The following is a 24,038-nucleotide window of genomic DNA, read 5'->3' on the forward strand; positions in this document are numbered from 1 at the left end:
TTTGGTGCCACCATTGTCCAGTCCCATCTGTTGTAGTAGTTCTAAAGCATTTTGCATATAATTGTATATATTATTGTATATAAGATTTACATTGTACAGCACAATAAAGTAAAACCAACACAAGTGTTGTGTCCACCTATGTGATTTCTGTTGTTGTTTATTCATAGTAATTTTGTATGGAACCGATTAGCCTTTTCCAACCTTTCCACAGCCATCTTGGTAATCACCAGTTGATGAACCTGAGAAGAACCAGTTGCAAAGGGAGGTATTCAGACCCAGCAGGCATAGCTTTTCGATAAGGTGCTGAAGATGATTCTGTTGAATGCTGAAGTGAAGTCTGAACAGCATTCGTATGTAGGTGTACGTTTTGTCCAGATGCTCGAGGGCCAGATGGAGGGTCGTGGCAATGGCATCGTCTGTAGAGTGGTTTAAACGACATGCAAACTGTATGGGGTCCAATGAATTTGGCAGCACCGTCTGATGTGACTCATGATGAGAAACACATGTTCTCTAAGCACTTCATTACAATGGGTGTGAGTGCAATGGGACAATAGTGATTGAGGAAGGGCACTAGAGTTCTTTGGTATAGGGACAATGCTGTTGGACTTTAGGCATGTAGAGACAATGATGTTGCTCAGGGAAATGTTGAAAATGTTGCTTTTATTTAGAAATAAAAGATCAGAAATGTGGAAGGAATTTTCCTACAATAGTGGCCAATGTTGTGCTTGTCATCTGTTCCTTATGTTCTCCTGATTATCAGTCCTATAATGTATATCTACCTTTTGAGTTTCACTTGATTTTGCTGAGACTTTGCTTAAGTTCGGTTGATGTTTGAATGTTGTTCTCTGTGTCAGGTTCCTGCTTTACTTTACTATTCCTAGTTTATTATTTACTAGTGTGTTTATCTGTGATGCCCTTTTTGATTCCTGTGAGTATATTTGAATTTATTTACTATTGTATTTTGGTTTATTTATGATGTCAGGTTTTTATGTTTCTAATAAACCATGTGTGTTTTATCCTGCAATTGGGTCTGGAACTTTGTACACTGAGTGATTTGCTAGTTCTCCTGCTAGTGACCCAGTTTTGTTCCCCACCTCTGTCCGGTCAGGGCCAAAACACAATTATCAATTTCTCCTCAAACTAAATATGAAGTAAAAAAGTTATATTAGTAAGTAAGTAAGTAAATTTTATTTATATAGCACCTTTCACAGATAAAATCACAAAGTGCTTTGCAAAATATAACAATAAAACTTAAATGTACAATAAAAAATTCTTGAAAAGTAAAAAAGAGAGATTTTTAGAGACAGTAAAAAAAATATTAGCCCACCTAGGGCACAGGAAAAAGAAATATTACAGCACATATAATGAATATCTTAGTCATATCATTCCACAATTATTATAAATCTGTGTGAACACGTAAATGTATAGCAAATATGGCTTTGATATTGTAAAGGAGGAAATAAATAAATGTCCCCTAGTGTCAATTACAATTATTCTGTGTTCTACAGTTTTAGTTTTAATACATGTAATGATAGACACACTGATGGCAGAGAGGTGCGTAAAACAGTATAGATATTTATTGAAGTTTGATGAACATATAGATGAATGGATCATTTGCAACACACACAGACACACAAACACACACACTCACACACACACACACACACACACACACACACACACACACACACACACACACACACACACACACACACACACACACACACACACACACACAGGAAAGTCACAGGAGTCCAGGTTATAGAGAATATCCTTATCTTTATGTAGAAGATCCTGGAGTGGATGGAGATGAACAGGAGATGAAATACATGATTGCAATACAATGTGACAATAAATAATTTATTAAATATGATGCAATGTGAATAAATTCTATGAGTTAAAATGGATTTTTTAAGAAGTGAAACAAAATATACCACACCTTTATCCTCATGGTTTGGTAACGATGTAAGAAAGGTACGTATAATGATTATGCTGGACGTGGCATGGCTGAAGTGAAACTCGTTCTCTTGGCACTTTATTACACTTTCCCATTGTTAGCAGGATGGAAACGCAAATTTAAGGAACTTATAAGTGTTATGTGAGAACTCCGTGTCATTCAGGTGCCATCATGGTGACCATTTTGAGGATGTAATACAATGCAAAATTCAAGAGTCAAGTCAAGAAGCTTTTATTGTCGTTTTAACCATATATAGCTGTTGCAGTACACAACTGAAACGTTTGGACGGCTGTTTGCTGCAGTGTAAAACAATGAAGTGAAAGAGAGATGGAGGCCCTGTTTTTTAAAAGATGAAGTGAGAGTCTACTTGAATTTTGCTCACAGCTAAGGACAAATTGCAACATTTAGACAGAACAACAGCAATTATTTGGAATTAAGTTGCAGCTTAATCACTTAATGAAATTTCATTAAAAACAAAATTGTGGTAATAAAAAAAGCAGTACTGAGGTCATGGAAGCCATATTGTTAAATGAAACCAAATGTTTAGTGATTAGTATGAAAATGACAACTATTCCTTCAACTTTTCTTATTCATATATCAGTGATCTTTTCGCATTGTCTCTTACTGAAACGACATTTTCCTTAGTTTTATAGGTAAGCGATGGTTCTCTAGACGTAATTTTTTCTGAAGAAACCTGTATTGGGCACTTCTACTGGGTTCTGTCTACTATACTTTTAATATTAATGCATTTTTATTATTACTGACTATTTTCTACGCTAAGCTATAAATTCTTGAAGATTATTCAACATCTTACTTTATTTATATATCTCTCATGACTCTTCTTTTTCCATCTCTCGTTCCACATAATCATTGGCAAAATGTAGGATATCTCTGAGTGCCATGAGGATGAGCACGTCAGTGTCTGGTTCTTGGGTGATGGATTCAGGGTAGTTCTTCACAGGGTAGATGGCGTTTAGTGGGATGCCCACATTATCACTGCACTTGTCTACCTGAGGAAATAAAGAAAAGTATGTGTTATATGTTGAAATACACACACACACACACACACACACACACACACACACACACACACACACACACACACACACACAGACCTTCTCTTTGATCTTCCTGCTGTAGTAGATTTTCTTTAAATTCTGGTTAACCAGCTCACACGCTTTATCCGCTTTGGTCATGACAATAACTTGAGGGATTTCTACGAAATGAAAATTGAATTCTTTAACATTTAAATAATTTTCATACTTGGTTCCTTGTGTTTCTGCTCTAGTTAAACCCTGAACACTCAAATATACATGGGTTACATGTGTTTCTAGCTACTATGTAATTAAGAACAATATTTGTAGATTTTATTTTGTAATTGCATTAATAAATGTGTGTAATCTTTGATAAGGTGAAGTTTCATGTAAGGAGAATATTCTACAGGGGCAGGTTTCTCATTTGACAATTTAAAGTTTGTGATTCTCTCGAATGATGGTTGTTCCTTGCTTAGTTTTTACAGATGTTGATGGTTAGGGTTAGGATTAGTTAATGCTGGGTGAGTCAACACATTATAGAGACATTTATTCACCATTTATGGCAGGAATCTTTAGTTTCTTTTCAGTTTCCTGTAACTCTGTAACTGTTAAACATAAACTAGCATTTAAGTGAACTGATTTTGTCATCTTTATTAACTTCTAAGAAAGAAAGGCTCTTTATAGCTATACTGTAAGTTAAAGTGAAAATAGGACCCAAATTGTTTAATGGAGGGTCTCAAAACAATTAAAAAATGTATAACACGTCCACAATTATAGGTTCAGGACAAAGCTTGAGCAGGAAAAACAAGGAAAATCATTCAAATGAATCATTTATTTTACCAAGCAGGCTAGCATGAGCTCTAACACGCTTCATTTTTGCAAAGACGTCATCTTCCATTCTTGAAACTGAGTCCACAGGCAGAACACACACCAGACAGTGAACTTTATCGCTCAAAGTTGGGCCCTTGTTGTATTTTGGGTCAACATTCGATATGGCTTTCACAGGATTAAACTACAACAAAAAAGTTAGTTATAAATTAATGAAGAATCTGATTAACACAATAAAGACAATTTAGTGTTTTACAATAAAATCCTAATCCTCACTGCAGTAATATGTGATTTCTTTGTTTAGACTTTAAATAAAACAGACAAACTGTAAAGTTACACCATTAATGCAATGTGGTGTTTGATATGAAGAGGCAAGGTTAATGATCTGCTAGAAACACCATTAGTAAAATTAAACATACAGTAATATTAAACATATTAAAAATTTTAATTAAACACGATATTAACATTAGAAAAAATAGCATTAGAAATGGCATTGTTGCTGTAGCAAATGACCAGAATATAGATGTACTTACCGTGTACTCATCTAAAATATGTCCCTCTAAAGCACTGATGATATCGTCACATTTGATTCCTCCTTCTAACGGTTCAATCCCCATGATGTCCACAATCTCTAAAGGATAATGCTCACCTCTGCCCTTCTTCAGCTTGTGAATGGTAAACTAAAGTCCATTTAGACATGTTAGATGTTGTCTTTAATTTTTAATATCTGTAGTAATTCGGAGTGAGAAGCAGGAGGCAAGTGTGTATAATTCTAATCTGCTTTAAATACTGATCAACATTAAACCAAATTTACTTTAGATTAAGGTACCGGCACTAATCAGAAGGAGCCGTCGCCAGAATTTTAATCCCACGGGGTCATGCTTCTACTTCTGGGTCTTTGTATATTTATAATGTTCTTACAGTTAATACAGTTTTCAGGAATAAACAAAAGTCTAGTAATTAGAATTATTGGAAACTTAATTCCAGGTTATTATTTGTACATAGTAATTGTTTGCTGCTTACATTTTTTGTGAAGCTTGTTCCTTGATGTGAGGAGCTTTCCAGAGCGCTCATGGCATTGCGGCCTAATATGATTCTCTGGACCGAGTTGATAAAGGATGATTTCCCAGCACCAACCGGTCCATACAACATGATCCTCAGGACCTCACGACTGGGTTTGAATTCATTCACATAATGCAGTAGTTCATCTTTTTCACTAGGAATCAGCAGAAAGAGTTTTATAAAGAGGAGACTACAGTCATTTAGAGTTGAAGTAACAACTAGAATTCAATAAATATTTAACAAATAAAACACCAGGGCTTGTGTTGTATTCTTTCTCTGCACACACTGAAATAATCAGTGACACTCTGAATGGCCACACTGTGCTTACCACCGTCTCTTGTTTGTTTTTTTTATTCACACACTTTGTTCTATTGCACTTATGCCTCTAATTTCTCTCTTTTTTTATTTGTATAGTGCTTTTAACAATTCCCATTGCATTTATGAGTTCTCTGGATCTTGTTTAGCTCATAGTTGTTGTTGTTGCTGCTGTTATAATTGATAAAATTCAATAAATTTCAACATGCTAAGATGTTGTTTAATGCTGTGATGTTTAATGTGCTACCAAACATTTAACTGCAATGAATATTCTGTGTTTCTCTTTGTAATTGACACATGGAATAGGTAACAAACCATGTAATAAGTTTCTGCTATTAGGTTCACTACATTGTCATTCAGTCACCAGCTTTTTCAAGTTTAAAACCAAAAATGCAGGTTGTGTAAAGAACAGAAAGCAGAACTAAACTCCTGAGGCATTTCTCACAGTGTAAAACCTGTCACTGAGGGTACTGACTTTCATTATTTATTTACTCTGCATTTAACTCACAAAACCATCTGGGTGAGCTACTACAGAAATGTTAAAATATTAGAAGGAGAGCTTTAATGTAAACCTCTGACCTACTGTCTGAGCTGCTATTGTAGAAAATTAATCAAGATACTGTAGAATTACATTTTCTGCTAGACACGTTTAATTATTACATGAATACTTTTGTTTTTGTGTAAGATGGTGAAAGAAAACGGGTGTTGCACCAAATATTGCCTTAGTAATAGCTAAACGTTGCATTTAGCTTATTTCTGTTTTTTTGCTAATTTTCTTTCTTATATGAAAACTCAAATATATATAAATACTAAAGCAGTATATATTTATTTAGTTATATTAATTTTTATATTTATATCTACAGTCTGTATGTCTAAAAAATAGGCATAAACGCAGATGTTGTGCTTCTCATATTAACACCACTAGTCACAACTGATTTATTAAGTCTTACCTCCAATCTGTTGGTCTCCAAGGCCTCTGGAATTCTAAATGCAAGAACATCAATAAATGTCAGATTTAATCAAAAAGATTTAATTCTGAAAAGTTTTGAAATTAATTTAAATGAAAGTACGTGGAATTAAAATGAAAGATTTTAAATAGAACCCCACACTCACAGACTCACATGTGTGATCATTTTAGTTCACATTATGTTTAAAGACCAAGATTGGAAACGACACAAACCCATTTTTTACACTGGACTCTGCAGGTTATCACTCATCAATAAAGAAATGATAACAGGATCTAATTCATGTTACACGTTCAAGTCTTCATACAGAGTAATAATATCTTTATGGTGTGGATGAAGTTCTTCATTGTTCTCTCAGATTAATTTTATTTTTAAAGTCACTTTTTACAAAAAATAACTCACCTCGTGAGGGAGGAGGTCGAGTCGAAGTGGAATTACTGGATCCCATTCTCTGTTACACAATCCTGTCAGAATCCTTCTGTTATAAACTGGACTGTCTAATAATAATAATAACAATAATAATAATAATAATAATAATAATAATAATAATAATAATAATAATAATAATAACGTGCACTATAATATTTTGTAATAAGGAAATAAAATCGTTTGCATTGATATTAACATTGGACAAAAATAGAAGTCTCACTTACCTTGGAGTGTTGTGCTGAGATGCTGTGTGTGTGTTTACTGGCACCTACTTGGGAGGTGTTTTAATGGATCATATGGCACACACATGACTATATGTACAGTTTCACTTCCCGCATGATGAAACATCTCTTCTCCTGTTTGTTATTCGATTACACATTAGGTCTGTCACGACAACTACTTTCTCTGAATGATATATTGTTCCAGAAATAATTAATGTCATTTAAAGATCATTTTATGCCCCTGATGTAATCATAATATAATAGCATAATAATGCAGGTGCCCACTTTCAAAGCACAACAAACCCATAATTCTCCAGTTTGGGAAAATACTAGTGACACCAGATTTGTAAATGAACTGTACCCAAGAATGTCCGTGTTGAATAAATAAATACACACAAAACACTGCTTTCTTTAAACAAACTTGGCTGTAGCAATATTTTAACCTATAGGATCTCAGAACAGTTCCAGTGTATGTTTTCCACACTGTTTACTGTGTTTACACTGTTTTACTGTATTTTCTCTGTACCACTGTAATCAACATTTACAGTCCAATAGTTTACATTTATTACCAAATACAGTGTCCTGCTGTTACGCCACCTCATGTTACAGCAGTAAACTGTAATGTCTACAGCAATACACTGTATTTTTTACAGGAGAATACAAGAGACTGATTTTTTTCCTTCTGTATTTATAGATTGAATAACAGGTCATTAAGTAATAAAAAGATATTTATTGTTCAATAATCAATGATATTAAAAGCAGCACTAAAAGACAATAAAGCACAGCCCTGACACTGAATCTTTTGTGATGAAGTATGATAATTAGAAGGAGGTCTGATGTGTTGCTCATGCAGCCAGTTTAACTGATTTAACTGACAATGCATTGGGGGTAAGTGTCTTAACACTTCTAGAAACTTCTAGTTTGTTTGTTTTATTTTACATTGGCATGTGTCATGGCTACCTCGGTCTATTCCCTACCAGACCACCAGAGGGCAGCCCTGTAAATATTATTTTAACTCTTCTCTTGTTGTAGTTCCCATTTCCCCATTTATAATATTATGTTGACCTGTTTTGTGCTGTGTGATTATTCATTTTATTTAAGCCTCTTTGTTCACCATCTCTTTGTCTAATTCCCGTTAATATCACAGATTGGTTGTTAGTCCAGTGAATTTCAGGGGACTTGAAAAAGACCAAAATAAACGTGTACAACCACAGGACATGGTCACAGCCATACACGGATTTCTTCAGGAAGAATACAAAGTAAGAAAAATGCAAAATGTCCAGCAAAAATAAACCATTTTATGACTGTCAATACACACAACATCATTTACTATAGAATATTTAGTTCTGAACCATTATTCAAGATGCTAGTGTAAGAAATGTATTCTTTCTTCCTTGCACACATTCAGTTTAATCCCTTATCCCCGGTGTCACCAAAAGACGTTGGCTACAGAAGCATCCCAAGCAAAGAGGATCATATCTGAGTATGGCTGGTTATTATTAACTCTTTCAATTTAACGGTCTTAAACATGAGTTGACTTAAAACAGGGGAGGCACAGTTGCATATTGCAGACAATCCAAAAAACAGGCAAGTAGAGCAATGTAGAGCAAGCAGAAAACAGGGTGATAAACAGTCCAAAAATCCAAAACCATTAACAGAGCAGTACAGGGCAGGAAACAGCATCTAGAGAAACAGGCAGGGTCAAACCAGGCAGAAGTATCATAGGGCAGGATCAGGGAACAGGAACAGGAACAATGGTGGGATGAAAAACAGGAGCACAAGGCAGAGTAAAAAGACCATCTGGTAAAGAACTATGTGTAGGCAGCGTCCTTATATAGTGCCTGGTCACCTAAAAAGGCCGTCGCCCTGGAAGTGACAATCTAAGTTCTGAACCGGTAGTGTGGGAGGAGAAGTGATGACAAAAGCTGTTGACAGTTGACAGATGACAGTAGACGTGTGGTTAGTTTAACTGTGCTTTCAGAAACAGTGGCTGGATTAACCACAGAAGGGTCTTTATAATGTCTTTGATGATAAAGATGCAGATATCACAACCTCCTTCTTAAGTGTGAGACACTTATGTCAGTCATCAGTTGTACTGCCTCTAGAACATGTTCTTATGCAGAAATCATGAGAAAACTAAGTCGTTAACACGACAAAACAAGAAAGATAAAATATAATAATGCATGGCCTCTTAGGACTTCCGTGGGAGAGGAATATTTTTTATATTTCCAGTGATCATCTTTGGTAATTACATATCCAATGTGTTTGATTAATTGAGGTACATGTGACTTAAAGGCACAGCTCACGATTTTTGAAATCCAATGTTGACATTTGAAATCACCAAAACAAACACACCTCTAACCCAAATGGGTGTCACCCCTGTTTTGATAGCTCCGCCCCACACATACATACATACCCCAGGTAACTATTATGGCGGAACCTGGTGGGGCAGCTGGCCGGGGGGATATTTTTTATCAATAAATGAACACAATGAGTAAAACCATGGTAATATAAATATGTTTTTGTAGTACTGTGTGTTGTGCCGTGAAAGGTTTAGCTCCGTTTCACGCAGAAGACGTTCAGTTCTCTCCAGCACTCTAAAACTGATCCTATATTAACACGGGTCCTGCTTCTTGCCTTATCATAATTTTTTTTTTTCGTTTTTAGTTTTTATCTGCCATGTCAATGTTCAATCGCTTTCGGCTAATGTCACACATGCGCACTGACCACTCTCTCGCTGCATATTGACAAGACACACCCCTTTCTGCTAATTGGCTACACATTTGTTTTGTTAGTCGGCCCGACTCAGTTCTCTGAAGCATTTCTCAAACATTGTGCACCGCACCTTTAAATGTTTTATTCATTAGCTAACATGAAAAAGTCAATCTGCTGTTTTTTATCTGTTCATTTCCCCTGTATATAAGTATAAGTATAATATTCTCAGTATAAGCTGTAATTAGCCACAGAAATGCTATCTGCATATTTTGCATAAATAGGAGAAATTATAAAGTAAATTAAAAAACTACCTTTAAATCTCCATATGTACACTGCAATAAAGACTAATCAGCTTGTAACAACAAGCTGAAAGTGAAACAGGAACACAAACAGACAGGAAACAGCCTTGCAGTTTTCTGTACATTGCTGTACATTTGTATTTGTTTCAGATGCATGAGTGTAGTTATCGACTTGGGCAGATAGACACAGATAATGACATGGATCTTCTGATTCTCAAGGCACTTGATCAGATTGTGCACATCACTGCTGATGCAATGAAGAAAACATCCTCTAACCCCATTGACAAAGCAGAGTAAAATATCAGATCTTAATACATCAGTGTATTATTACTTCAACTGATTTATAAACTTAAATATAATAGAATAATTGCTAGAACAAGTAAAATATTCTGTATCTTTATGATTTACATAACATGTAATTAGTAACGGTATAATAAATTCAATAATAGATCTACTTTTTGTTGGTCCTGCACAAACAGACAGTTTAGCTGATTAGCCATTAATAAGATTCTACAATTAACAAAAGTTATTTATGTTCAAATTTTTAAATATTAAATAATGACATAACTTTGCCTTTGCTCTCTTCCTTTTGGGTGTCAAACATCAGTAGCTGCAGAGCTGCAGCTCATTACTTGGAAAGGAAGTAAAACCACACGGCCTGATCTGATTGTTGTCTTTTTTTGTGTGTGTGTGTATGTGTGTGTGTGTGTGTGTGTGTGTGTGTGTGTGTGTGTGTGTGTGTGTGTGTGTGTGTTCTTATTCGTGTGGTACAGAGAGAAAAGGTTACAACAGAGTAATATTTATCTGCCTAGAGCATGATGCACATTTTACCTTGTAATGCAGTGTGTTGTGTTTGTCACTGTACTGCTTCTGTATTCCTCCATTATCAGTTGTTACATAGGTTTTCAAGTCTGGCCTTTTTCCTGTGGTCTCTGTCATTAAGCTCTTTCTCCTCTCAGAATTGCTGTTTAATGGATGATTTGTTTGTTTTTCTGTGTAGACTATTGTGTAAAATCCCAGTTTCTGAACAACTCAAGCCAGTGAGCAACAAGCCTGCTTCTGTCTCTGAGAGCAAACAGAACAGGAACACAAGTGGCAGTGCATATATTCAGTCACTGTGTTTGTCAGAGCCTCTTAGAACACACACATACACTCATTATCAGTGGACTTGATGAAAAATCTTAAATATAAGAAAGAACTGAATCAAATTGTTTATGGCATGTAGTATAGCAATACTTAATTGTAATATTTGAGTATATGGTATATTTTAATAGAGTAATACACTGTATACAGTTTTGTAATGTATTGTGCAAAACAGTAGTATACTGAAATGTGAAAGAAAACATGCAAAGAGCAACAACAGTGTGCAAAACATCATGTAAACAGTTTTATGTGGTGCTGTGTACATGGTGTATATTGGAAGAGTGTGTTTGGTGTTGGTCAGTGCAGTTCACATGGCTGATTGTGTGTCTGTGTGTGTGTGTGTGTGTGTGTGTGTGTGTGTGTGTGTGTGTGTGTGTGTGTGTGTGTGTGTGTGTGTGTGTGTGTGTGTGTGTGTGTGTGTGTGTGTGTATGTGGTGTTCAGTACAGTTCAGTTACTGAGGAGTCTGTGGAAAGAAACTTTATGAAGTACATTAGTATTAGAATTATAAAGTAACATTAAAACTTCTTTAAGACTTGATTAATTTTTCAGAGCTAATACATTATAATATGTATCACTGGTAAAGTTTTGTTGTGATGAAGTAAGACTATTAGCAGGATGTCTGACATGTCAGTCTCAGTCATGTACTGCATCAGTCTAAAAATGCATATAATAATAGAGATTATAGTCTATTTTTAGAGAAAATAGACTGTCTGAGGTGTTAAAATGTTATATTAAGGCAAAACTCTCTACATTAATATAACACAACTACTGATCAAACTGCACAACTGATGTAAAGAGTAAAGAGTTTCATGTAAAGAATAAGTTCATGTTTAAAAGGTTAAAGGAACAAAGTTAACAGTCGAGATCCTGATGACGGCATAAAATACTTTCACTTTCGGTTTACAGTAACTCATGATCTCATAAGTATTATCAACATTCAAACATCTATCTCTCTTTATTTAATATCTACCAAGAACTTCCTACACATTTACAGACGTATTTGAGAAGTTGAGTTCAGTACATACCACAATTAATATTTTTTGCAATTGTTGGCATTATTTTACAAATAAAACCAATAAATAAATTAATATTTACAGATGTTTGCTGCACAGGATGTGAACGACTTTCAGTGCAAAATCAACAAATGTGTAAAAGCCAATGTGGTGAACACATGTGTAAGTGATGTTACACTTTCTGTACCTGTAGCTCCGACTGCAAGCCACAACCCAGGTTCACATCAACACACCTGTTCTAATATGTTATTAACTAGAATAGTCACAAAACCCACACTGGAGTTCAACTGAATTTGTAATGAATGTGTAGAATTGTTCCTATGGTGATGTTTTCTGTAAGGAGATGATTATTTCATATATATAAGTGACAGTGTGTTCTAAGGATTTAATCACTTCAGTCAGGTGTCAGGTGTGTGTTTGTGTGTATGTGTGTGTGTGTGTGTGTGTGTGTGTGTGTGTGTGTGTGTGTGTGTGTGTGTGTGTGTGTGTGTGTGTGTGTGTGGATATATAAACTCCACAATATACAGAGAAGGTAAAGTATTCTGGAGATACTGAAACATCATAATAGTGTTAATAATAGTAACTTAATTATTTCACCAAACATCTACTGATCGTCTTTGAACAGAATGTGAATTCATTTTCACTTTCCATTTACATGAAATGCCTCCATTTGAAATAATCTAGAATGAGAATAGCCCAGGAGGAGGTGGAGGAGGAGGAGGAGGAGGAGGAGGAGGAGCCCCCAACTGATGCTATATAACTGGCACTGCGGAGAGCTGCAGTAGATCTGTGCAGTTATAAACCGTGAGTATATGTGGGTTCTTGTTTTTCTGTTATCTGATCTTTACATGAACATTTTGATCTTTAATTATGTCAGTTAGGCTTTAAGAATTTTCTTGGATGTTGAACAGAAGATAATTAAATATGGACATGCGTGTAGTGTGTAATGCGAGACACAGAGGAGGAAGCCGGAGTGAAAGCAAACAGAGTTTATTTGCCAAAAATACGGAAGTAGAGTAATCCGGTGGTGCGCGGTAGAAGCAAGGCCCACAAAGGTCCAGAGTTATGGGAAGAAAGGCAGTCGGTGTAATATCCAGGGGAGCGCTTAGGAGAAGCACGAAGCTGAACACAAACACGGGAGTGTCGAGGAATGAGCAGCCAAGCCATGGATATGTTTGTCTTCCTCATATATTAAACACCTCTCATTTGAAGCTATCCTGCGAACGGGTCTGTCTCCTATCCTTCCTATCCTGTCTCCGGGGTCTGACAGAATGAATCCGCCTAAAGACCATGCAGACCCAGCAGGATAGCTTCCAGCTCGGACAGGCTTTTTTTTCCTTTCCCCCTGGACTGTTCCGTCAGTCCTTCTGGCCCTTTTTCCGATGACATCGCTTCCGGTGAGGGACGCCGCTCCGTTCCCGGGTCAACCGAGGAGGACGACGCCTCACTACATTTGCGGAGGATTTCACCTTCCTAGTGGGGTCCCTTTTTTATTTATTTTTTTGGTGCCCTGTGGCATCGCCCCGCATCTCTCCGGTGAAGGATGCTGCTCCGTTTCCAGTTTCTCCGAGGAGGACGTCGCTTTACTTCTTCCGCGGGGGGTGTTGCAGGCCCGAGGCAGGGGCTCTTTCCCGCCCTCCCGCCCTTTTCCCAGCTCGTCGAGGGTTTGGCCGCGGTGCATTGGGGAATGCTGCTCGTCCCTTCAGCTTGGATGCGGACATCGCCTCGGCCCTTCAGCTCGGCTGTGGACGTCGCTCGGCCCTCTCCGGCTGCGCCGCCGTGTGCCCTACTCTCCCCACCTACCTCACAGTTTGCCTTGGAAACCCCTCCCCCCCGGACCTTGCCGGGTTTTGGCGCTTCGGGAGCCGCGCCTTAAGGGGGGGTTCTGTCAGTGATCAGCGCGGATCTGTCAGGGATCAGCGCGGACTTTTGGCCATGTGCGTTTGTGTTTGTTTTTGTCATGTGTTTGCCCGCATTCGTCTGCTCCTCCCGGTCATCACACCTGTTCCCCATTGTGTGTGATTGGCCCTTTCTGTATATATGTGAGCCACATTGCCATAGGCAGCGCGGATTCATTAATAATGTAGTTACGTGTTGTAATTAGTCTCGTTAGTTCCCTGTGTAGTGTGGATATGTTTGTCTTCCTCATGTATTAAACCCCTTTCATTTGAAGCTATCCTGCGAACGGGTCTGTCTCCTATCCTTCTGTATCTGGAGGCTGACAGAGTGTTTGTAGATATCATTGCATCTATCACTCATTAGAATTTACACAGCTTACCATTTATACCATTAGAAAATGTAACAAATTGTTTACTTATTACATTTACAGTCCCATAATGAATTCTATAACAACAGGAGATCTAAGATTTATTATTTAAGTAGAGATGTATACCTGTGTAGAACAAGGAAATAAAAACATACACTGCTCTTCTGTTTAGTTCATTTTTAATAATCCAGAATTTCAAGTTAATTTTTCATTTTTCTATCATGATTTTTCAACAGAATTAATTGTATAAAATGGAAAATGAGCATTCCGGACCAAGTTCACCTCCAGATCCCAAACTTGGTAAGACAAATGTAAAAATTATTTTCAGACATTCATACAGAAGTTCTGATTGTCATCAGTGATTCTTGGCATAATTGGAGCCAGTGGGATTCACAGTGACTAAGTGGGAACAAATATACAGAATGGGAAACGTTCCTACTTTAAAGTCAAGTCAAGAAGCTTTTATTGTCATTACAACCATACAGTATATAGTTAATGCAGTACAGTGTGAAATGAGACAACGTTTCTCCAGGATCATGGTGCTACATAAAACAAAGACAGAGCTATAAGGGCTTTGTAATCCTAGACACTTAAAGTGCAACTGTGCAACCTGGTGAAAACAGTGCAGGACAAGACAAACAAGACAGAAAAGACATTGCAGGACAAAAGATAGTGCAAACAAAAAATTACAAGACAATACACAAAGACATTACACAAGAGACAATAGACAGAAACAGTGTAAATACTTAATGTTCAGACAATAAATAGTCAGGCTAAAATAAAACCTAAAATAAAATTTAAAAAAATGTAAATAGCACCATATTGAATCCAGAGTGGCCGCTGCATGATACTGCCATGCCGACATCTTGGATACATACTTGGTTTCAAACTTTGACAATTCAGTTTAAAGCAGTAATTTCAGTTTGCAGCAGCTTTTCTAATCGTGTGCATGCAGTAGATCATTTATCAAATTACACAGATGAGTTTTACAGAAGTAAAAAGAAGGAATTTGTGCTCAGAACTCAGATGTAACCTAACATCTATGTAACCTAACCCTAGGTACAATGTATTCACGGTTTCTCAGGATTTTTCAGTGTCTACAGGTGTAGGTCTTAGTTAGATGTGATTCTGGCCCATTTCATTGTTCAATTCTGTAATACAAGTCCAGCTGCACTGCCTAACACACTGGAAATAAAACTTACTGAATTACTGCTGCACTATTCTAACATGATTGTTTTATACAATAGTTATAATTCCCATCAGCACCAACATCCATCTAAGATTTCACACCGTACTCAGTTTACATTAATATGTGAATTGATCACATTCTGCATCATTTAATAAACCTCTTTAATTTAGTAAGCAATTAACTTGAGAAACATAATATTTTTATGTAAACTGTTTTTTTTTTTCTTCAATCTTACTGACCAGTTATTCCTTTTTTGGTAAATGTCAGGATCCAGCCCAGACATTTGACAACATGCGTTTGTTTATGTTCTGTGTCACGTGTCTGCCCCGCCCTTGTCTCTTCCTCTCTGCCTCTGCACACCTGTTCCTTATGTCTAATTGTCATGTGTATTTAGCCGCATGGATGGATGGATGGATGTCTATGGCAGCGCGGAATCCTTATCGTATTTTTCTTGTCTTGTCTTTTCTGTGTTTCTGTTTTGTTGTTTTAGTTAATGAAGCTGCTTATTTTTATGCTTTCCTGCATTTGGGTCTGTTTTTATCCCACAGAGCTGACAGAATGATAACACCATTTAAAGACGCAGCAGGATAGCTCTAGCTTAGGCCAGCTCTGTGGGAGTATTTTTTTTCCCGGACTGTTTTTCCTGCCCTGTTTATCCCTGCACTTTTGTTGTTTGTGTGACATCGCTCCACATCTGTTCCAGTAGGGGACGATGTCACCAGCCCAAGGTTTTGTTTTTTTTCGGTGTCCAGTGATCGTCACACACCTGTCCGTGGGTTTTGCAGGCCCTGTATTTTGCCTTATGGATATTTTTGTTTATTTTTTTGCATCGTGGTGGAGGATTTTTCCCACCCTCCCTCCCATTCCGATTTTCGAGTCGTGGGTGTAGTCGTGGTGTGTCAGGGGTTGTGCTTGGCTCTTCAGCTCGGCTGTGGACTTCGCTCAGCCCTTCAGCTAGGCTGTGGATGTCGCTGGGCCTTCTGCTTGGCTGTGGATGTGGCTCTGCTCTTCTGCTTGGCTGTGGACATCGCTCGGCTCTTCTGCTCGGCTGCACTGCCATGGACGCCGATCGGCACACTGTCGCTGCGCCACCGCGTGCCTTGCTTCCCCCACCTGCCTCGCCGTGTGCCCTGCTCGTCCCTCCTGGATCTCATCTGGATTGTGATCCCCTCAGATATGGTTTGATACGGAATTGGCGTGTCGGGAGCCGTGCCTCGGTGGGTGTGTGGGGGGTGTAAGGATCCAGCCCGGAGTTTGGCCATGTGTTTGTTTATGTTCTGAGTCACATGTCTGCCCCGCCCTTGTCTATTCCTCTCCGTCTCTGCACACATGTTGCTTACGTCTAATTGTCAGGTGTCTATGGCGGCATGGAATCCTTGCCATCTTTTGCCGTGTCCTGTCTTGTCTGTGTTCCTGTTTTGCTGTTTTTGTTAATAAACCTGCTTATTTTTACGCTCTCCTGCATTTGGGTCTGTTTTTACCCACATCGCTGACAGTAAACCTGTAACCACAAAACGTTACATTAAAATTCATGTTTTGTGTTTTAAATTCACTACAAATGAATATTACATTGTGACTGAAGTGATTGAGACAGAAAAATCACATTAGGTTTGTTGCAGAACCAGAAGACTGTAGACATTCTGAACACTGAACACATACTTTCGACTGCACTGTTTGTGCAAATACTGAATTTGGTTGTCTGTTCTTCAGAATTTGATCGTCCATGGAGGAAAATGGCTTGGGGGTAAGTTTCTTTAATTTTATAGAAGAAAATCTCATTGCCTTAAGCAATAAATGACTATTTCCCTCTTTAATGTTCCCATGGTGTTAATTCTACCCCAAAACTGTAATTAATATGTATCCTCACTTCTGAACAGAACCTGTTACGACATACATTTGCTCTGAAACCTAAAGGATTGATTTTCTTTATTTGATCAGTTTATTAAAAAAATGTTTCTTTATTTCTTTATTCCTTTCTTTATCCTGTAGACAGATGAATAAGAAATAAAAACAATAATTTTCTTTACTCTGCTTGGGTTATGTAATGAATGAACAGCCTCTGTAGTTCATATTACACTTTACATTAGTACAGAAACTTATCTGCATGCTCAGTGTCATGCTTTATATCATTTATTTAAGGGAAAGTTTGTGACTTTCTGATTTTAATAGAGAAAAGGACAAAATTGAACAGAAACTGAGGACATTCAGGCTCAAGAGAACAAGTGCTCAGTTCATCAGGATTCTGGTTGTTAGTGATGTCGGAGCAGGAAAGTCCAGTTTTATAAACTCAGTCAATAATGCTTTCCAAGGAACGAATCACCTCTGGGGCTCTGGTTGACGGGACAGGAGGTACCAGATTCACAAAGAACGCAAGCATTTTCTAAAGTTTAAATTCTACTTCAGGTACAATTAGGTTTATAATAAGATACCAGAAGCAGAAAAACAGATAAAAGGAAATTAAAGGAACACAAAGTAAATGTTACATCTGAATTTGTCTTACAGTACAAAACTCATTATATTGAAGCAGAGGATGGCTCCAGTTTGCCTTTTGTCTTTAATGATACCATGGGACTTGAGGACAGAGAGTCTGGTGCAAATGCAGACGACATCATCAGAGCCATATACGGCTTACTTCCGGAAGGACACAATGTAAGTAAAGTGTTCATGCAGCTAAAGACTGACATATTAACACTTGTGAATTTCAAGTTTCTTTCCAAACCTGTTTTTTGCCTAAACGCTATATGTCCTCTCGACCAATCAGAATTCGGTGAGCGCTCGACGCAATCCAACATGGCGACGGTCTAAGGCGAGAGATGTTTGTTTGTGTGCAGTCTTCAAAATGAGTGTTTTTAACTTTGAATGTTTTACTTTATTTACTTTATTTTATGTATTAAGTTGCCTGTTGAATATTGTTATCATTACTATCGTTACTTTTTCTACAGTATAGCTTAAATGTGTTACTAAGTGATTGGAATGTATTGTTAACATTCAAAGAAACTTTGAATTTATATTCAACAAAATTGTTGTTTCATTTAACAATCACTGTTGACAATCACTGAATATAAACAAAATGTGTGGGTCTAGGTAAAAAAAAATAATTTTCATAAAAACTATTAAAATGGATTTATAGCGTTTTGGAAAAGAGCTCCTCATATATATATATATATATATATATATATATATATATATATATATATATATATACATATATATATATAATCACTGATTCTTGAGATAAGGGACAAAAGTACTTCTGAAAAGTAGTGACAAACAAAAAATCGATCCTACATTAATTTGAACTGGATATCTTCATAAACACGGGTCTCATCTATCATACCATGAAAAGGAACAGGTTTTTTATTCAACCATTTTTATAAAAATTTACATTTACTCACTTAGTAAGTTGACATTTGTCAACTCCATCTGACACATAAAAATATGTTTTTTTTGTGTGTTTGATCAATTCAACAACACTGTAAAGTCTTTAAGTGTGCAGAAATGGTATGCCTTAGCCAGGGTAAGTGAAAATTTGTATTGTATACACTTTTAATATTATTTTACATTGTTTTGGAATTAGCCATTTTAAATTACCTTCATTTAGTTTACTAATTTATTAATTTTTAATATATACAATCAATGGTTTTCTGCACCCAAGACACTGATGCATGTAGATAAATTGGTGTTTTAATATATGAACACACTCAATTGAACAAAAGAAACATACATTTTTTTATAAAAATAAAAAATCTCCATCTTACGGTGTTGGCACACAACTAATGGTGTTGACACACAATTGACGGTGTTGACAAACTAATCGAGAATTAAACTGATTAAAGATTACCTAGTTTTAACATGGAAAAGAGAGAGAGTATCAAGGGAAAGGGTATCAAACTTCAAACAAAAGAGTACCTGGTGACAGGATCTTTAAGTGCACACATGAAGATGTCAAAATGTTCCTGGTATCAAAAGAAAAAAGCAAATGTATCTGGAGCTCCTCTATTTCTCATCTATATTCGAATTAAACTGTAAACTGTAAATCCTTTATATATTTTAAATATATTAATGTATTTTAAATATATTAAGATATTTTAAGTCAATCAACATGTATACTTAGATCATAATATCATGTTATGTAGTTACCATTCAAACGTTTAGGGTCTCTCACTTGTTCTTTATTTATATTTTTTTCCATATTACAGATAAATAATAAACTCGTCCAAACTACGGCATAACACAAATGTAACTGTAAGAATTATGTTGGTGACTAAAAGCATCCAAAATAAATCAAAACTCTGTTATATTTTATCATCTGAAGTGCAGTCACCCTTTGCCTAGAAATTGACAAAACCGTACGCGTGTCATTTTTTCAAGAAGCTTCTTAAATTTTCAATTTAGGATGATTTTAAAGAGTATAGAAGGAGTTCATATTTAATCTGGGCTCTTATTGGCTGTTTTTCTTCAATATTCAGTGTAAGTGTCATCTATTTCAAAAATAATATTTTAAAATAAAATTTTAGTTTTCTAATAACAGAAATTAATAATCTGTTTGGCACAGGTATATTTTTGTCAATAAAAGTAATTTCAAGCATTTAACCGTAGACCTTCAGATTAAATGATTTTTAAGATCATAGTTAACATTTTAGTCAAGTGACCCTAAACTTTTGAACGGTAGTGTATGTTAATAAGTATTTGGGAGCACTTTTCCACTCCATCAGCTTACATGTCAACACCATCAGACAAAATATCTGACAGAGTTGACGTCTGACGGAGTTGACAAAACAATATGTTTTTTCAATTTAATCATGTCTAATAAATGGTAGCCATTTTGATTTTCCTCAGTGGTCAGTTGCCACTAAACTAAACCAAAATTCCAACTTTTATTTCAAAATTCTTGATTAAAATCATCCCTAATTGGAAGACGGTGTTGACACATAAAAGCTGTGACCACAGGGATTTCAACTTGTTTGCTGAATATTTTAAAAAAATGTAAAACTTACGAGGCCATGTGTTGGACTGCTGCATCCATCAACAGACAAAATTAAAAGGGGGTCCTCAGGGTTAAAGCTGACCAAAATATGACTGATTCATTTCGAATTTGAAAAATATTTGACGGAGTTGACATGAATTGATGACAGATTTTGAAAGGCTGTTGTTAATGTATAAAATAATGTAATGATCACTTTAAGTATTTTGTGATATTTTATTAAGCCATGCAATTAACCTCATATTCATACTTGTGCATTTTGTGCATTTTAAAACACTTTTTTTTTTTGCAGTTTGATACTGTGACCTCCACAGAGGACGAGTTCATTTGCATGGGCTTTCATAGTACAGTGCCGGTATTTTATAAAATTACTATGAAATAACATAAATATATACAAAACTAAGGGTCTAAACATACACAAGTGTTCCATATCCAACTTTTAAAGCCTTTTTAAATGAAACAATTTATTGTTTTTTAAGGCAAATTGTAACATTTTGATGTGGGATATGTTTTCTCATTTATCTCAAGAATCAGTGATATATACTGTATATATTCTTCCCTGTTCACATTCAGTTTGATACACGTGCGAGGGACGTTAACTACAGAAGCAACCCAAATGTCGAGGATCAAACCACATGCCTGGTCAACATTATTGCTGCAGACAAAATATCAATCATGAATAATGGGGTCATTGATAAGCTGAAAAAAATCCGTCAGGCTGCTACCGAACGGAGTAAGGATGAATTATTATTATTACAGAATTATTACAGATGATAATCTTCTCTGTGTTAGGAGAGAAATCTCAGGGAAGAAATACAGACCTTTAACACAGTAATAGAATAATGATCCATCAGTTAAAAGCAAGTTAAATCTACCTTTAATTAACTTTTAAAATACTGACTAATTAGTTTGTATAGAATGTTGTTCATACTGTAGGGATTGTTTGTAAATTATTTATCATATCATCCAGATATGCCTCAAGTAATCATCATGACAAGACCAGATTCAGCATGTCCACTGGTTCAACAGGACTTAAGGAAGATCTACACCAGCAAGAAGATCAAGGAGAAGGTAATCATTCAGTTATATGGGGATTATAAACTGTTATTATAAAAGTCTTTTTTTTTAATTAATAACTTAAATTAAATACTATAACACTTTTAGCAGTTTTATGAATTCCTCACCATGTAAAAAAGCTAAAAACAACTGAGTATTAACCTGCCTGAGAAGAACTGACACTGACTGTAATTACAGACAATTAAAGTCCTTAGGGACACGTGTCCTTACCATCTTTGTACATGTCTTCACAATAGTCTAGTCTTCACCCCTTCATATGTGGTCTGGGAAGCTAATGTCCTGTAATAAAACATGGATTAATGTTCCTGCTCAGAACTGCACACATCTGACACTCAGCAAACTCCGTCATGCAAGTCCATAGTTTAATCTCAGGTCTGATTCCTCAGAATTAGTTCCTCCCTTAGTGCACATACCTCAACTATGACTATGTCCATGTCTGGCATAATTAGTGAGAAACTGAACATCAATCTTACTCTGTTCACTCTTACATTATCAATCTTACCTCTACCTGTGTTTGAATTTTTACAGATGGAAGTGTGTAGTAATACACTGGGGATTCCTATGAATTACATTTTCCCTGTGAAGAACTACCATGAGGAGATAGACACAGATGATGACATGGATCTTCTGATTCTCCATCCACTTAATCAGATTGTGCTCATGGCTGCAGACTGTTTGAACGAAAAATCATTTAAATCTGTTGAAAAAACTGAGTAGGGACTGAGTAAGGAGTGTATAATGCCTCTGTGTATAAATGTAGCCCAAAGTGATTTACACAGCATTTAAAATACACAATAAAAGACATGATTACCTTTTATTGGAGAATAGAAAGAAGTGTGTTGCTAAAATAAGTGTAACACTGTTTTCTGTATTTATGGAGCACATTAGATTATTTTACTTTAGTTACAGTTACTGATTAAATAAACCCTAAAAAGTGAGGAATTCTATGTAAATGTTAATCTTATTAATAAAAAATAAAGCTCTTATCTAAAGAACAAAACCCTTTCTAAGTTGTCTACTGAGGTCTGTATTTTACTGCATTTGTGCTTCAATAGAAGTTTTAAGGAAACTGACACGGTTATTCACCACATACGAGTTGTGCACCAACACTAATATGAAACAGTCAACCAGCCATAATGTCATGATTTTAAACAGAGATCTAAAATTAAAGAACAGACTGATATCAGATGTGTGGATTCTATCATCAGAGGGTTTAGCAAATTATTAACAAACAAGTCAATGATAAATAAATACATTCTCTGATCATTTACATTTCAGGTTTTTACTGCAAATGTCACATCCACAACACTGGAATTGGTCAACTATGAGAAAGTTTTGTTGTGAAGTTAAGACTATTACCAGAACATCTGACATGTCAGTCTCAGTCATGCAGACAATCAGATCAGTTCAGCCACTGGATAATCAGATTTGAAATTCACATACATAAGCATTATAATAAATAATCATTTGCTGTCTGAACATTTGGGGGTGATGAAAACGTACAACTGCATTTTACAACAGTTCTTTTGGTACAGTTTGTAGCATGACATCGTGCTGTACTGCAAGACTTGTCATGTTTGCAAGTATGCTGGGAAACCAAACCAGGTGATTCCACCAGCCCCATTAATCCCAATTCCTGTCATAGGCGAACCTTTTGAGCATGTCATAGTAGATTGCGCTGGTCTTTTACCAAAGGCCAAATCTGGTAATCAGTTTCTATTAACAATTATGTGTACGGCTACCAGATACCCAGAAGCAATTCCACTCCACAAAATTAAATCCCGAGCAGTGGTTAAAGCTTTTAAAGCAAAAGTTCTTTATCACTTTTGGTTTGCCGAGGATTGTCCAGACGGATCAGGGGACTAATTCTCTATCTAAATTGTGTGCTCTGGTTTTTAAATCACTCAATATCACACATCGTATATCCAGTGTTTATCACCCAGAGAGTCAGGGGTCATTGGAAAGATTCCATCAGACCTTGAAAGCAATGCTTAGAAAATACTGCATTGAGACAGGGTGGGACCAAGGTGTTCCCTTGCTTTTATTCTCAATCCGTGAAAATGTGCAGGAGTCCGTCAAATTCAGCCCATCAGACCTGGTCTTTGGCCATACAGTGAGAAGGCCATCAAAAGTTCTAAAAGAGAGAATGTTAGGCATGGAGGACACTAAGAAAACAAATGTGTTAGACTATGTCAGTAAATTCCATGATCAACTTCAGAAATGTATGCTAGCTTGTGAGTCATTGTCTATGACACAGGGAAAGATGAAAATGTGGTATGATAAATCTGCTGTCAACAGATCTTTTGCAGTTGGTGATCAAGTGCTGGTTCTACTTCCTGTTCTTAGGTCTGCATTAAATGCATGTTTTTCGGGGCCTTATGGGATCTTGGAGAAGAGGGGAGAGACTCCAGGCAGAAAACATCAGAAACGGGTATGTCATATTAATATGTTTAAAGCTTACTATACCAGAGATGGCAGGGAGTCACTCAAGGAGAAGAAAGAGTGTTCTGTCCGTCCAGTAGGGGTGGCATGTGACAAGA

General features: G+C 36.4%; 2 protein-coding genes across 9 annotated transcripts; one reads left to right on the forward strand and one right to left on the reverse strand.

Annotated features, from left to right (window-relative positions):
- Window positions 1-1,759: 1,759 nt before the first annotated feature.
- On the reverse strand, window positions 1,760-8,486 carry LOC113637790 (interferon-induced protein 44-like). 2 transcript variants are annotated; one of them, XM_027138666.2, is made up of 8 exons: window positions 6,815-8,486; window positions 6,564-6,625; window positions 6,147-6,180; window positions 4,843-5,035; window positions 4,353-4,499; window positions 3,832-4,003; window positions 3,073-3,173; window positions 1,760-2,967 (listed from the first exon to the last, which is right to left on the reverse strand). In XM_027138666.2, the coding sequence occupies exons 2-8, from the start codon at window positions 6,607-6,609 to the stop codon at window positions 2,788-2,790; spliced, it is 873 nt and encodes a 290-aa protein (XP_026994467.2). In that variant the 5' UTR covers window positions 6,610-6,625; window positions 6,815-8,486; the 3' UTR covers window positions 1,760-2,787. The 2 variants fall into 2 exon arrangements, with proteins under 2 accessions (XP_026994467.2, XP_047658826.1); XM_047802870.1 differs by having other exon boundaries at window positions 6,564-6,658; window positions 6,815-8,485.
- A 4,279-nt stretch (window positions 8,487-12,765) lies between these two features.
- On the forward strand, window positions 12,766-22,483 carry LOC113637787 (interferon-induced protein 44-like). 7 transcript variants are annotated; one of them, XM_047802891.1, is made up of 9 exons: window positions 12,766-13,919; window positions 14,485-14,548; window positions 17,148-17,181; window positions 17,607-17,806; window positions 17,940-18,086; window positions 20,714-20,776; window positions 20,995-21,154; window positions 21,392-21,492; window positions 21,735-21,788. In XM_047802891.1, exons 4-9 carry the CDS (start codon window positions 17,735-17,737, stop codon window positions 21,771-21,773), a joined length of 582 nt encoding a protein of 193 aa, XP_047658847.1. In that variant the 5' UTR covers window positions 12,766-13,919; window positions 14,485-14,548; window positions 17,148-17,181; window positions 17,607-17,734; the 3' UTR covers window positions 21,774-21,788. The 7 variants fall into 7 exon arrangements, with proteins under 7 accessions (XP_047658847.1, XP_047658843.1, XP_047658844.1 ...); XM_047802887.1 differs by lacking the exon at window positions 21,735-21,788 and adding an exon at window positions 22,027-22,475 and having other exon boundaries at window positions 12,774-13,919; XM_047802890.1 differs by lacking the exon at window positions 21,735-21,788 and adding an exon at window positions 22,027-22,470 and having other exon boundaries at window positions 12,776-13,919; window positions 17,607-17,840.
- Window positions 22,484-24,038: the final 1,555 nt, after the last annotated feature.

Source organism: Tachysurus fulvidraco, chromosome 18 (assembly GCF_022655615.1).
Source record: "Tachysurus fulvidraco isolate hzauxx_2018 chromosome 18, HZAU_PFXX_2.0, whole genome shotgun sequence".
Classification (NCBI taxonomy): Eukaryota; Metazoa; Chordata; class Actinopteri; order Siluriformes; family Bagridae; genus Tachysurus; species Tachysurus fulvidraco.

What these genes read in the sequence shown, in the direction of transcription:
- LOC113637787 (XM_047802887.1), top strand. Translation starts at nt 17,735, where the DNA reads ATGCTTTCCAAGGAACGAATCACCTCTGGGGCTCTGGTTGACGGGACA. An exon ending in GCTTTCATAGTACAGTGCCG is followed by an intron (nt 20,777 to 20,994) that starts GTATTTTATAAA and finishes GTTCACATTCAG; the next exon opens with TTTGATACACGTGCGAGGGA. An exon ending in TCAGGCTGCTACCGAACGGA is followed by an intron (nt 21,155 to 21,391) that starts GTAAGGATGAAT and finishes CATATCATCCAG; the next exon opens with ATATGCCTCAAGTAATCATC.
- LOC113637790 (XM_027138666.2), bottom strand. Translation starts at nt 6,609, where the DNA reads ATGGGATCCAGTAATTCCACTTCGACTCGACCTCCTCCCTCACGAG. An exon ending in TGGAGACCAACAGATTGGAG is followed by an intron (nt 5,036 to 6,146) that starts GTAAGACTTAAT and finishes GCTGATTCCTAG; the next exon opens with TGAAAAAGATGAACTACTGC. An exon ending in GCAGGAAGATCAAAGAGAAG is followed by an intron (nt 2,968 to 3,072) that starts GTCTGTGTGTGT and finishes TTATTTCCTCAG; the next exon opens with GTAGACAAGTGCAGTGATAA.